Source organism: Apus apus, chromosome 2, assembly GCF_020740795.1.
Source record: "Apus apus isolate bApuApu2 chromosome 2, bApuApu2.pri.cur, whole genome shotgun sequence".
NCBI classification, from domain to species: Eukaryota; Metazoa; Chordata; class Aves; order Apodiformes; family Apodidae; genus Apus; species Apus apus.
Window position 1 is genome coordinate 154,461,643 of NC_067283.1, and position 14,973 is coordinate 154,476,615.

Here is a 14,973-nt window from a genome sequence, read left to right on the forward strand (position 1 = left end):
GCCTTCATTCCACCAACTAATAGAAGTAGCGAGGTGATTGTCCCCCTGTCCTCAGCACTGGTGAGGCCACACCTGGAGTGTTGTGTCCAGTTTTGGGCACCTCAATTCAAGAGAGATCTCGAGGTGCTGGAGAGAGGACAGAGGAGGGCAAGGAAGCTGGTGAAGGGCCTAGAGAATCAGTCTTATGAAGAAGGCTTGAAGGAGCTGGGAATGTTTAGTTTGAGGAAGAGGAGGCTGAGGGGAGAGCTCATCAGTCTCTACGACTACCTGAAAGTTCCTTGTAGAGAGAGAGGTTGGTGCTGGTCTCTTCTCACAGGTAATTAGTGACAGAACAAGAGGGAAGGGCTTCAAGCTGCACCAGGGCAGGTTTAGACTGGACATTAGGAAAAATTTCTTCACAGAAAGAGTGGTTGGACACTGGAATAGGCTGCCCAGGGAGGTGGTGGAGTCACCATCCCTGGGTGTGTTTAAGAGTCATTTGGATGTGGTGTTGGTAGATATGGTTTAGGGTTTAGGGGAGAACTTTGTCTATCCTAAATCTCCCTTCTTCCATTACTCCTTGTCTTATCACTACACACCCTGGTAAAAAGTCCATCCCCAGGTTTGATGTAGCCCCTTCAGGTACATGAAGGCCACTATATGGTCTCCTCAGAGCCTTCTCTTTTCCAGGCTGAACAACCCCAACTCTCTCAGCCTGTCTTCACATGGGAGGTGCTCCAGCCCTCTGATCATCTCTGTGGCTCTCCTCTGGACTCGCTCCAAGAGCTCTATGTCCTTCCTGTGTTGAGGGCTCCAGAACTGGACACAGTACTCCAGGCAGCGTCTCACAAGAGCAGAGCAGAGCAGAGGGGGAGAATCTCCTCCCTTGACATGCTGGCCAGAATTCTTTTGATGCAGACCAGGACACAATTGGCTTTCTGGGGTCCAAGTGCACATTTCTGACTCATGTTGATGTTTTCATCAACCAACACCGCCAGTTCCTTCTCCTCAAGGCTGTTCTCAATCCATTCTCCACCCAACCTGTATTTGTGCTTGTGATTGCCCCAACCCAGGTGCAGGACCTTGCACTTGGCCTTGTTGAACTTCATGCAGTTTGCACAAGCCCACCTCTCAGGCCTGTCAAAGTCCCTCTGGATGGCATCACTTCTCTTCAGCGTGTTGACAAAGATGTTAAACAGCACCAGTCCCAGTACCCACATTTAGGGAACACCACTCATCACTGGTCTCCATCTGGACACTGAGCCATTGATCACTACTCTCTGAGTGTGATCATCCAGCCAATTCCTCATCCACTGAGAGGTCCATCCATGGAATCCATATCCTTCCAGTTTTGAGACCAGGAAGTCACATAGGGCAGTGTCAACCAGGATGTAATGTGAGACTGTTCAACCAACTTACTGTGATGTGGGGCTGAATTAAGAATGGCACATTTGTTTGACCGGTCCCTAAGTGTGTTTTAAGTTCTAACTGGATGGTGACTGTCACCTGGGGACATGTGCTGCCAAGCAGAGGAGATGAGACACAGTTGTGCTGGACATTGCCCTGCTGGCCATCTGGTAAGATGGCATCATGCCCAGCTGCTAGACATATGGGTCTTTGCCAGGGCCAAAACAATCAAGTTCTTCTGATAGACTAAGCCAAATTAAACCTAAAAATAGCACATTGGCCCAAGGAAGCTGCTCTGCATTTTGGAAGACTGAGGACATTCCTCAGTACCACCAGGCAAGAGATATTGAGCTGTCCATCCTTCATGATGCTGAGGACTGGAACATGGATGACAATGGTAAATAGTCTTGAAGCAACATGAAGTGTCAGTCTCTGACCCTGAACTTCTCTAAAAAAAAAGGGGGGGGGAAAAGGGAAAAAAAATAAAAGAAAGAAAAGAAAAAAAAGAGAGAGATTTCAGCCAAGGAAGGATGTGGAATTCAGAAAGGCATGCATGGAAACCAGAGAATAAAATGCATGTACTACTTGGGATGTCACAATTAAAGGTTGTGAGAGACAGACCCTGCTCTTCATAGCTTGAAGAGACATTGTATGATCTATGGCTCTTCAAGACTCTTTTCAAGTCTTCAGAACAACATCCATGTGTGCAGAAGCAGCACCCCAAAGAGCAAAACCTGCTCCACCCTCCAGCTGCTTCATTTGCACTGCAGCCAAAGGAAGAAGGTGTAGGCGCATCAAAGTGTTCATGATGACAACCTGTACAAAACTACCACAGCTAGAGGACAGAAGAAATTACACTTTCCTCAAGTGATTCTCCAGACTAAGCAACCACACAGGCAGAAGAGAGAGATGCATCTATAGACGAGAGCTGCCAACCAGTTCTTCTGAGTGTAGTTATGCTCTACACCCTGAGCACAGGAGTGACATAGAGCTCTTGGACAGGCTTCAGAGAAGGGCCATGAAGATGATCAAAGGACTGGAGCACCTCTGCTTACTAAGACAGGCTAAGGGATTTGGGGCTGTTCAGCCTGGAGAAGAGAAGGCTCCAGGGATGACCTTAGAGTACCTTCCAGTACTTGAAGGGGCTCCAGGAAAGCTGGGGAGGGACATTTCACCAGCGAGGGTAGTGATAGGACAAGGGGTAATGGTTTTAAACTGAAGGAGAAGAGATTTATGTTAGACATCAGGAAGAAATTCTTCACCATGAGGGTAGGAAGGCACTGGAACAGGTTGCCCAGGGGGGTTGTGGAAGGCCCATCCTTAGTGGTGTTTAAGGCCAGGTTGGATGAGGCTTGTGCAGCCTGGTCTGGTGGGAGGTGTCCCTGCTCATAGGAGGGCTGAACCTGATGATCCTTAAGGTACCCTCCAACCCTAACCATTCTATGATTCTATGATTTTATGTGCATGGTGAGACAGCTCTGATGGAAAAGCAAACAGCTACAGAAGAGGAGCTTGACATGAAGCCCAACATGAGCCAGCATCGTGTGCTTGCAGCCCAGAAAGCCAACTGTGTCCTGGGCTGCATCCTGCTCTGCTTTCCTTGTCAAGGTATCTCTACCCATACAACAAGCAGACCATGGGGACAGGAGCTTTCTAAGCTGCTTCTAGCTTGACCATAGTTGGGTGGAAAATGGAGCAAGCTGTTCTGAGAGAATGAGATGTTTAAATGTATTTCCAGCTGACCTGGCTAAGGAGAAACCAGCACCTTTTCTTTCTCAATTTCTGTTACAGATTGGGACCACCAGAATGATTTTTACATGTTTACAGTAAAATGGCTTTGGATGACCAAGAGTAGCAAAACAAATTGGTAGAGAAAAAAAAAATCACCTTTAGCCAAGAGGGTTTTTTGGGTGTTGCTTTTTTATTTGGTTGGGTGTTTGTTGGTTTTTTTTGGTTTTGTGTTTTTGGTTTTTTTTACAAGTGCTATGAAGTTGTCATCCCATCTTCACATATTTCATTAAAACACACATTTGATCCAGGGATGTCTTCTGGTTTTTCTAGTTCTATAAATAAATGCATAACCACTTCACTTCCCCGAAATACTAAGATTATAGCAAAACCAGTTATTACAATGTTAAAAGTGCCAGAAGGGATAGGGCAGAGGTTTTCAAAACAAACAGTTGCAAAGTTAATTCATGTACAAAAGATAATTCTCCTGGCAATTCCCTTTGCTATAAGACATGCTGTTCATGATTCTTTAATATGTTTTCTTATGTTTATGCTTATTAATTCATTAAATCACTGCTAAGATCTCTAAGAACTGGATGTAAAACAGAGAATATCCTCTAAATTTAGTGAAAAATGAACTGAGGAAATCAACTCATAATGTTTGGAAGCCTTGCACACTAGCAAAGAAATGATATGAAAGAATTCCTCTGTAGATGCCACAGAATTCTTGATTGTGTAGTGGGAGAGATTATCTCATGATGATTTTTTTGGTATTATTTGCATCTAGGCTTTGACCAGCACTTTGTATCAGGCCAATTAATACTTAATACAACACCTGAGTCCTCTACTTCTGTGTCCCCAAAACTTCAAGAAAATAAGACAATCATTGAGACCCTCAGAAACTTCTTACAGATTTGACAAGTCATTTTTTTGTTTGGTGCTGTATAAACACAAACCAGTTTCTTTACAGTCCAGGTAGAAACCTTGAATTCATGTTTATGAATCCACCTACACATGGCAGATAAAAAGTGCTACAAAATTCATACTTTTTGTCCTTCCTTCCATTCTACACTTGATGCGACTCCATCCCAAAATCACACTTAGGTTATGTTACTGAATGTGATCAAGACACAGTTCAATCCTTCAGTTTTAAAGGTTTTAACTTCTGGTAAACAAAACAAAACACCCCTAATATTGCACAGTAGTTTTGAATGTCCCTAAAAGATTCAAAGATTTTGTTCTTTCTTTTTTTTCACTGCTTTCAACTCTTTCTGACACTTTGTTCTAAGGACATGGTTGGGTCCCTCAAGGCTCCAGGGAGGAATAGTTGCCACAATCAGACCTAGACCACTTTCCAGACCCTTTGGACAATGCTGCAGTGAAAAAAAAAGTGTCCCTTCTATAGCATTGCAAGTGTTGGAAAGAATTTGAGAAGTTAATGCAAAACCAAAGCAGCATTCAAGTCCCCATATAGCAAAAGCATGAATCACCTGCTTAATGTTAATTAACCTCAGGGGGACTCCTTGTGTACTTAAGAGTTTGTTGTGTGCTTTAGCATTTGGCACTATCAAGATGTGAAGCTGGCAGTGGATTCACTCCCATGGTTTGCCACCAGACCCAGAACTGTAATGAGACCAACGTGGTGGTCAAGCTACAGTGCTGGTTCATGTAAGAGATTTTGTGTGAGTTTTGTCCACAGAACATCTAGCTCAGCATTAGCCACTGATCCTGGGCCCCCAGCAGAGCTCCTGCTATCCCCATCCCACTAAACAGGCCACAACTGGTGTGAACATCTCCTTCCCATGCAGAATATGAACTCTGGGACTTTGCCAACCTGGAGGAAACAATGAACCCCAAGGGGGGGTTTAATAAGGAAAAAACATTTTATAAAACTGCTAAGAAAAGAGCAAAATAGGATTGGAGAGGTAAGAAGAGAACAGAAAGATGTTCCAACTGCTAAGACAGGACAGAGACAGTGATGCTGGCACTTAGATGGGACTTACAACCCAGGAACTGGTTGGTGTAGCAGAGCAGCAGGTAGGTGGTAGAGAGGAGGGGGTGAAGAAAATTACAGACCCAATTCCTGGAAAAATGTTAGAGCAAATCATTGAACAATTGCTAAGTACTGAAGTGATAATAGGGTGATAACACTCAGCAAACACTGCCAAGAACAACTTGCACGGGCCAATCTAATTTTGTTCTTTGACAAGATAGCCAAGCTAGCAGATGAAGGGAAAGACCCACGTGCAATATATCTTGCATGCAACTCTGGCCAGTGTCCCACATGGTATCTTCATGAGCAACTGAAGGAAAAACAGCCTAGATGAAGTCAGAATAAAATTAACACTGGCCCAACGGTTCCTTGAGTACACCTGGAAACATCGCAGCTCTGGAATATGAAATTACCTTCACCCCTTCAAATCTGGCATTTAATGTCCAGGGCACAGGGAGGTTAATAAAAGCAGTCTTAAAAGTTTCCTGGCTTGTGGCATTTTAACTCAAGCTATTTGAATTCCCTGTTTACAGCAGGTTTTTTTCATTTTCGCCTCAAAAAAGATGGGTTTGGGAGGACAGGATGAACATGGAAGAGAATGCATGTTTCACACACCAAAATGATAAGACTTCAGTGTTTAATTCCTACTGCTGCACAGAGTTTGCTCTCCAATTATTTTAGACATGACACATCACCTAAGAAAACCCAACAGCATTGGAAGTAAATTCAATCTTTTTCACTTCTCTGGTTAAAAAATAAAAACCAAACCGACTTTTCACTACCTACTTTCCAACTTCATGAAACACCCATTCACATCTGAAGACCAGAGAAGCTGCTACAGGAAAACAGTTGGTTTCACATGGATTTTTGGGAGCAGAACAAGGAGTGGAGGCAGATGCTGCTGGAGGATGTCACAACTCACAACTGCAGAGCAGGGTCATGGCTTACACCTCCACCTGCTGCCCCTCACTGGTTTTGCTGGCTGTGGGATGACACTGTCAACCCTCCAAACTGCTTACACTCCAAATAATTCAGGTGGTCTTCCTTGTGACACCCCTTCAAGTGCCCTCCAGTTAAGGCTACAGAACATTTGAGTTTTGCTGAGTGCAATCTCTCTTTTTTCCCAACAACATCTAATGGAAAAATAGTAACAATACAAAATATACTTGATTCCCCCCCTTTCCCTGCCCCCTTCTCCAAGAAATCCTGGATATTCAGCAACACCACCACAAGAAGAGTTTGAACCAGGGCTGTCTGACACCCAGGTGTCCCAGACAAACCAAATTCCTAAGAAAACCTGCCTCTCAGATTCCTCCCCAAACTGCTGCCAATGGAGCTTGTGGATCTCTCCAACTAGGCTGGTCAACAAAGGCAACAGCTGCATGGCCTGATGATGGTCTCTACTCACATCAGCCCAAGGCCAAGGGAAACATCTTCATGAAATTAATCTTTCCCAGCCTGGGAAGTGTGTTCAAATTGAGTATGGGGGAAATGCAGCCAAGATGGACAAAGGGATATTAGGACAGAGGACACCTTCTTGATATCATCCTTTATTAAATAAACAAAAAATTAAAACCCCAAAAACTGAGCCCCCTGTTCTTTGCTCTCTTTCATGAAATTAAAGGTTTAAGAAAGCAAAGTCCTCATGTGGTTTGTTTTTTTTTTTTTCCTTACCCGCTGTACAACCACTTGCTGTGAAAAGCCTCCAGGTCCTTGGGGAAGCTGAGGCTGCTGAAACCTGCTTGTTCTTTATATGTCACTTCCAGGCCAATTTCTTAGCAAAAGCCTATGAAGCAGTGTCATCCCCATTACTGTTCAGGATTTCAAGGGTTTCTGCTGGATGCCTGAACATCACCACTAGACCGCGCGCTACCACCAGACAGCAACTGGGATGCTGCTACCTGGTTTATTTATCTATTGGATATAAAAAGAAGAAGGTGTCTAGAGCACATGCAGAAGATGGTCATCAAGACCTGCCCTCACTGTGAGCTGACATACATATGCTGGCAGGAAGGCCATGCTCTTTTGTTCCAGCCATACAATGATCTAATACAGTGAGGAGTTCTCCTCAGCAAGCCAGTCATCCAGCTTTCAGAAGCAGGAGGCAGAGGATTACTGCTGTATTACCCTCTCCTGACACTTAATTAATGTCAGTATTTGGGGATACTACAACAAGACACACCATGTTCCTCAGTCTCCCAAGGCAAATAGGCACGGAGAGCTCTGCAGCTTGAGATGGCACATCTGAAAAGAGAAAAGTTTCTCCAAGTTGCCCTTGGCCAACACAACTAGGTTCCTTCCCTTGTATTCCTTTCCACAGAGATACCTAGCCAAGGAACCAGCTTGGTATTGAGCAACTCCATAGCCACTTTTGGCTTGCTGGGAAGATCAGCCATGGAAGACCTTGGAGATGTGTCTATCAAATGCCACCCAAGATGATGTGGGCATGCATGGAAGGGGAGCCAGCACTCAACTCTAAGACATAAGCAAACATGTTAACACACTCTAGCTGAACATCTGACAGGCTCAAGACAGCTAGTGTTTCCACATCACTGAGTGTGGCTTCAACATCACATCAGTAACTGCCAAAAGATGGGCAAGCTGGGCACAATGAGCTCTCTCTTCTAATACTTAGAGATTGCAACTGTCTAGAATTAATCTATTTATTTGCATTAAAAATAGTGGTCCTTTCATATAGCACAGTAAGTATTCATGGTTTTTTACCCTAAACTACAATGCACTGAGATTCATCATGTGTCTAGTCCACAGTTCAATTCCCTTTTCTTACAGTTCTTTCATTGTGCCCAAGTATCCCATTCTTCCTTGCTTTTATGTCTTCAATTTTGCCTTGTGGAATAGCCTGAAAATCATTATTTACAACTGAGCTGACAACTCGCACTCACTTCAATACCTTCCCCCTGTTCAAAGAAAAAAAATCATAATTACATCAAAACTCATAAGAAAACAGAGAAACCTCCATGCTTCCTCTATATTTCCATCCAGGGGGAACAGTTATTTGCAAAACAACCAAATGTTTCCCAAAGAACAACTGCAACCTTCAAAACTTGACAATGAAGTCACGCTGCCTCAGTGTGCAGCCCAGCTGAAATCTAAGGTAATTGAAGAGAGGCAAAAGAAGAGGAGAATGTTCTTCCCTGGTACAAAGCAGTAACACAGCTCTTAACCATGTTAAAAGGTCCCCTTTCCTGATGCTTCTGCAGAGGTCTGAACTCCCAGTCATGTCCACACCACAGCCACTGCTGCCTCACCCTGCAGTGCAAGCCAGAGTCAGACCCAGGCCCAACATTCAATGCAAGAATATGTTCCAGATAACAAGCCTTGCTGAAAAACAGACTAGATTAACCTAGATCCAACCCAACAGGAATTCTCCCTCCAGACCAGGAACTGGCCTACATCTGGGCAGCTGGAGATCTGGTCTTATCTGCCCATGTCAACATGGGTTGGCCTCTTGATCAGAAGTGGCCAGGGTGAGACCTACCTTCCACCTCCACACACAAGCCAGCCCCGTGTCAACAGGGTCAATAGTTGCAGTACCCACTTCTGGCAAAGGATGTCTCCTACAACTTGTCTGTGTCAGGAAGGGGACACAGTAGAGTCAACATCTTCAACACACCAAAGCAGGACATTATAACCAGTAGCTGCACTCCATGTTGAAAGTCATATTATGAAATTGATTTTATAAAGAGCAGATGTGACTTGGTGGTTTGGGACCATTTCAGATACACAGGTTGTCACTTGGATGTTTTTCTCCTTCTTCTCTTGTGTTTCTACAGTCCTTAGGGCAAGAGAGAAATAGGGAAGGAAACCACATCTGGTCTTTCATCAAAAACATACCACCCAAAAAGAATTCATGGTCATTTGCAAACCACTGTTAATCATTTCATCATTTCCTGAGCGAATTATTGACCCTTTTGCCACATTTGAGCACGTTTTCCAGATACAAGCAGCCATTACCCTGTGTTGAAGCAAAGACTTCTGCCCTTTGCACACCTTCAGCTCTATTCCCATCATCAGTCCACCTACAGTAGAACACCATTTAGACAAACTCCTTGCAAAGATGCTGGGGAGATGAAGAAAGACATGAGCCAGTCTAGAGAATATTCCACATTTCTCCCCCAAAATACCTCCCAAATCTTCACCAGTGCTCCTCTTCCATGTTGCTGCCTCAAGTCCTGAGCATAAGTGTTGGGTCTGGCTGAGATGGAGTTAGTTTTCCCCTTATAGTGCTGTGCTTTGTGTTGGTAAATAGAAAAGGTGTTGACAACACCCCAGTGTTTTGGGTACTGCTGAGCAGTGCTCACACAGCATCCAGGCTCTGTCTCCAATATTCCCTCCTCACCAGTAGGCTGGGAGTGGACCAGATCTTGGGAGGGGACATAGCCAGGACAGCTGACCCAAACTGATCAAAGGGATGTTCCATACCATCTGATGTCTACTCAGCAATAAAAGCTAAGAGAAAGGAGGAGGAGGGAGCATTCATTTTTACAACACTTGTCTTCCAGAGCAACCACTATGTATATTGAAGCCCTACTTCTCAGGAAGTGACTGAACATCACCTGCTGATGGGAAATAGAGATTAAATCTTTTGTTTTCCTTTGTTTCCACGTGTGACCTTTGCTTTTTACAAAACTGCCTTAATCTTGACCCATGTTGGTTCTTTTTTTCCCACCTTATTTTTTTCCCTCCATCCTGTCCTGCTGAGGAAGGGAGTGACAGAGCAACTTGGTGGGCACCCAACATCCAGCCAAGCTCAACCCACCACTGCACTGTAGGTTGTGGTGCCTGATCATACAAATCAAATCCAACCAAAGGCTCATTTCTGCCTTTGCAAAGCACTCTCAGAAATGAGCTCTGGAGAGAGTGTGATATTTATAAACCAGCCACACCAAACATGAGCATGTAAAACTTGAGTCCCCAGTAAAGCAACATAAATTAACAGCAAAGGATCAATACTTTACCAAGAGGTTGATAGCCTTGTCTTGAAGGACCTCCAAATGGATTCCTGCTCCCAAATCCACTTCCATCAATGGATCCATAAGACATTTTCTAGGCAGCAATGGATGCAAGATTATACTTCAAACCTAAAAAAACAGAGGAAAAGAGATACAAACCAGTTGAAAAATCAGTTCAACCTCAGTATTCTAAAAAGAAAAAGAAAGGTGAAAAAAGCCAAATTAAAAAATTCAAACCTCTCTCCAAATTCAGGATGTCCACCTGCAACAATTAAAAGCAATAAAATCTCCTAGACTACAGCTTGGGGGTAAACAATTCATTTGACTTCCCTGTGCCTTATTTTCCCCAGTGATAAAGGGCAGCCATTTCTCTGTTTCAGTCATGACAAGTCTTTTAATTCCTTGCTGTTCACAAAGTGCTTTGAGATCCTGAGCTGGTGGGCAAAGACCAGGCACTCGATCAAAAAGAGGTAATTCTGTCTTCTGGAACATTACCACCATGCAGCTGGCTAGGACTCTATCCATCACACTGCAGTCTTGATGAGCTCTCAAAAGAGACAGTTTACTGCTATATTATAAGCTCCTGGGCCTCTAGTATAAATATTGGAGCCAGAGTTATTTTTCTTGGCTGGTTTAGAAAAAAAAAGAAAAGAAAAAGAAAAAAGGTGCAAGGCCTAAGGTAGCAGCAGCAGAATGAAATTAATGCAGTTACTTCTTCCTCCTTCCCACCTCCCCATCCACAGGTGTTGTCTCACCACGTGCCCCCAGTACCCTCCAGCATATCAGCAGGGGCCCAGGACTTTGATATTAAAACCAGTTCAACCCTAAGGCATGGAGGTGGTGACAGCAAAGGAGGAGAACTAAAGGTGCTGCATTAGTTGGGGTATGATACACGGCCAAAGTCAGCTACTGCTTCCTTGTACCAAGACTATGAAAAACATCCCAAAACAGGGAAAATCTGGAGGCTGAGGGGAGAGAGTTATTCCCTGAAAAGGTAGAAGGCAACACTGGCTACTGGGTAGGCCTTGGGAGCATGGGACAGTCCTGAGGGGAGGATGTGTCAGTGTGAGATGGCTGGGAATGCCACCTGTCTTCCATGCAGGGAGTTGTTCTATCTTATAAATGTCACTTGGTAGCAGAAGGACAACCCAAAGAGCTGGGCCAGCAAACAACCCCCTCCAACAAGCATATGCAACTCCTTCAGCATGATGGTAGAATCATAGAATTGTTTGGGTCAGAATGGACCTTTAAAGGTCATCAAGTCCAACCTCCCTGCAGTGAGCAAGGACATCTGCAACCTGATCAGGTTGCTCAGAATGCCATCCAACCTGACCTTGAATGCTCCCAGGGATGAAGTATCTACCACCTCTCTGGGCAACCTGGGCCAGTGTTTCACCACCCTCAGGGTAAAAAAAATGTCTTCATTATACCCAGTCTGACTCTCCCTTATTTTAGTTTAAAACGACTACCCCTTGTCCTATCACTACTAAAAAGTCTGTCCCCATCTTTCCTAGAAATCTCCTTTAATTATTAAAAGGCACAATAAGGTGTCCCCAGAGCTTTCTCTTTTCCAGGCTTAACTACCCCAACTCTCTCAGCCTGTCTTCATAGCAGAGGCACTCCAGCCTTCTGATCATCTTTGTGGCCTCCTCTGGACCCTTTGGATCTTCATGGCCCAAACAGGTCCATGTCTTTACAGCACTGAGAGAAACAATGAGGTGTAACACTAGATGACATGAGATACAATGCCCTGTCCTGGGCTTGAGTACCCAGGCTACACATGGCCTGGATGAGCCACTTTCCTTCTGACATGCAAAAAGCTGGGAATGGCCTCCAGCTTCTAAGAGCTTCTCAACACATGGCCATGTGTCATATGATGATATATGATGATATATGCATTGATAGATGCCTCAGCAAAGGCTGAAGTCTCTTTTGGGGTGCACTGACACAGCTGTGTACTTGCAACTATTCCTTTGGTCCCAGTTGTGGACTGTACTGGGAACAGACTAATGATCTCAGGCACCTCTTGCACTTAAATTTCCTTCTTTCTTTCCAAGTTCCAAAACCAAGCAAAAAAACTACTACTGAGATTTGCCAGACAGGGAAACTGTAGGACTAAAGCAAATTTCTCAGCATCTTCCCTTAATTGGGCCAGACTCATAAAAGAGGATGAAAGTCCAACTGCCTTGAGAGAGCAAAGGGTGGGAGTTTAGGCCATTAAATTGGAGAAAATCCAGAGCAGAGCTTCCCCACCCAGCACAGAGTAGCACATACACACAGAATGAGTATCTGGGGATGCAGGTGCCCCCCAGCAAGAAGTCCTTCATTTTAGGGAAGCAGCCCTCAGTCCAAACCTGTAGCAGCCAACCTGCAACAGCCTGAGCAGCCTGAGAGGATGAAGATTTGTATTTGTGTGGGCATCGAGAAGAGAGAAAATGAAGGAAACAAGAGGGAAGGTGAATATCAGATTTTTTTTTTTTACTGTGAGAGTGACAGAGCCCTGGAACAGGCTGCCCAGAGAGGTTGTGGAGTCTCCTTCTCTGGAGACATTCAAAACCCGCCTGGACGCCTTCCTGTGTGATGTACTCTAGGTGACCCTGCTCTGGTGGGGGGGTTGGACTAGATGATCTTTCGAGGTCCCTTCCAACCCCTGTGATTCTATGATTAAGGAAGGTTAAACAAGGATTTAACCTTTGCAATCCTACAAGACAAGGATTTCCAAGACATTCAACCACACAACAATCGATCATGTCAAGCAAGAAAAACTGTAAGTACCACAACAGTATAATCTGTGATGTCTTGATGGAAGTTGTTCATCACAACCACTAAATACTACAGGAAACAGATGAAGTTCGTGGATGCCCTCTACCTGTAGGTCTCCAAGACCAGGTTGGATGGGGCCTTGAGCAACCTGGTCTAGCAGGAATTCTCCCTGCCCAGGCAGAGGGGTTGGAACTAGATGATCTTTAAGATCCCTTCCAACCCAAACCATTCTGTGATTCTATGATTCTATGGTTCTATGATTCTATGATTCACTTGGGAAGTCTGGAGTGGACTTGGGAACACATCTTGCCTCTCCCAGGTCACGGGTTAGCCCAAAACTACCTCAGTAACACAACCACCATTGCAAAATGCAACCCAAGATCTAGCAAGATCCTTACCTGGGAAAATAAGGGCACATAAAAGACATCAAGAGAAAAAACTGTGGACAGGAAAAAGGAGTTAACTTATTTTCTTTACCTCCCAGTATTGCTACAGATTAAGGCTGCTGTAAGCAAGGAAGTGGGACAACCAAACAGCTTGAAAACAGCCTCTGCACAGAGGTTGATCCTGATCCATCCCTTCTTTTTAGAGAGAAGCAAGTGGAAGCATTTTCTGCCACGACTCCCCCAAGGCCACACACACCAAACATGTAGTGAAAGTCTACACCATATTGCAAAATGACTTGATTACAACTGGGCAAGTGTTTTGTTGGCAAACAGTGAATGCATCTATTTTTTTCCCCAACTAAGTGGTGTGAAAAGGGGAGAGAAGGAAGGCTTTTAGAGCACTCCAACTGTTTCGTGTTGACTTATTATTTTCAAATCATGCTTCCATTTTAAAATATTTTCACCCAGTAAGGGAAAAAAAAAATAAAGAACTAAAAATGAAATATTTTGTTTTAGTTTATTGAATCTCTTTTAGAAACAACCACCTCCCACCCCATCCTACTAAGCCATTGAAACATCCCTTATTCTCACAGCTCTGGAACTCCCACCCCACAGTAAAATATTTACAGGAAAATTTAACAGCAGATCTAAATAACTTTAATTTGATTGGCAAGAAAAGCATTTGCCTCTCCATCCCCATGACACCTTCCAAGTCTTTTGTCTACTGCTCCTCAGGGAGACTTGTCCAATTTACTGTGCAGGCAGTTTGTACAAAATGGAACATGCACTGTCTAACATACTAGATACAGGGAAAAAATATATATATAAAAATAAATTAAAAAAGAAAGAATCACTTAAAGAAAGAAAATCCAGCTAATGAAAAAGCTCAGAATTGCAGTTTTGAGGAATGGAATTGTATCATATGGATAGGAGCAACTTATCATGGGCAAGAGAGTTGGGGCTGTTCAGCCTGGAGAAGGAGAGAAGGCTGGAGAAGGGGAGACCTTTTAGCATCTTCCAGTGCTTGAAAGGGGCTCCAGGAAAGCTGGGCAGGGGATTTTCATCAGAGAAGATAGTGATAGAACAAGGGGGAATGGTTTTAAAGTGAGAAAGGAGAGATTTAGGTTAGATATTAGGAAGAAATTCTTCACCCTAAGGGTGGTGAGGAACTGGAATGGGTTGCCCAGGGAGGTTGTTGATGCCCCATCCCTGGAGGTTTTTAAGGCCGGGTTGGATGAGGTTTTGTGCAATCTGGTCTAGTGGTGGGTTCCCTGCTCATGGCAGGGGGGTTGGAACCTGATGATCTCTAAGGTTCCTTCCAATCTTAACAATTCTGATTCTGTGATTCTAAGAAGGGGAAAAAAAAAAAAAAAAAAAAAAAAAAAAAAAAAAAAAAAAAAAAGTTTGATCACAGCTTTCTTCTCATCACCTAAAACACAATGAAGGAACAACTACACCTAAGCCAGAGTGAAAGGACATCCATGAATCCAGAGGCATGAATCTGCATTTTACTGACATGGTCAATATATCTTGTAGAATATCAATCGTGTAGTGAGTATAATAGCAGGATGTAGGATCTCAAGGAATGGGTTGGTCCATGTATTGGAGCAAATCCAGAGAAGGGCCATGAAGATGACCAAGAGATAGGAGTGCCTGATACATGAGGAGAGCTGAGTCTGCTCAGTCTGGAGTGAAGAAGGCTCGGGGAAGGTTATTAATGTGTATAAATATCTGATGGGATGAA

The 14,973-nt window shown here is 44.0% G+C and overlaps 1 protein-coding gene across 7 annotated transcripts in view; it reads right to left on the minus strand.

Annotated features, from left to right (window-relative positions):
* The window catches only part of TSNARE1 (t-SNARE domain containing 1), a 514,761-nt gene that overhangs the window by 392,076 nt on the left and 107,712 nt on the right, over positions 1 to 14,973 (minus strand). For all 7 annotated transcript variants that reach the window (XM_051612487.1, XM_051612488.1, XM_051612482.1 and 4 more), the window contains one exon: positions 10,087 to 10,209. In XM_051612487.1, the coding sequence (XP_051468447.1) occupies positions 10,087 to 10,171 (85 nt within the window). In that variant the 5' untranslated portion in view covers positions 10,172 to 10,209. The remainder of the gene's footprint in view (positions 1 to 10,086; positions 10,210 to 14,973) is intronic.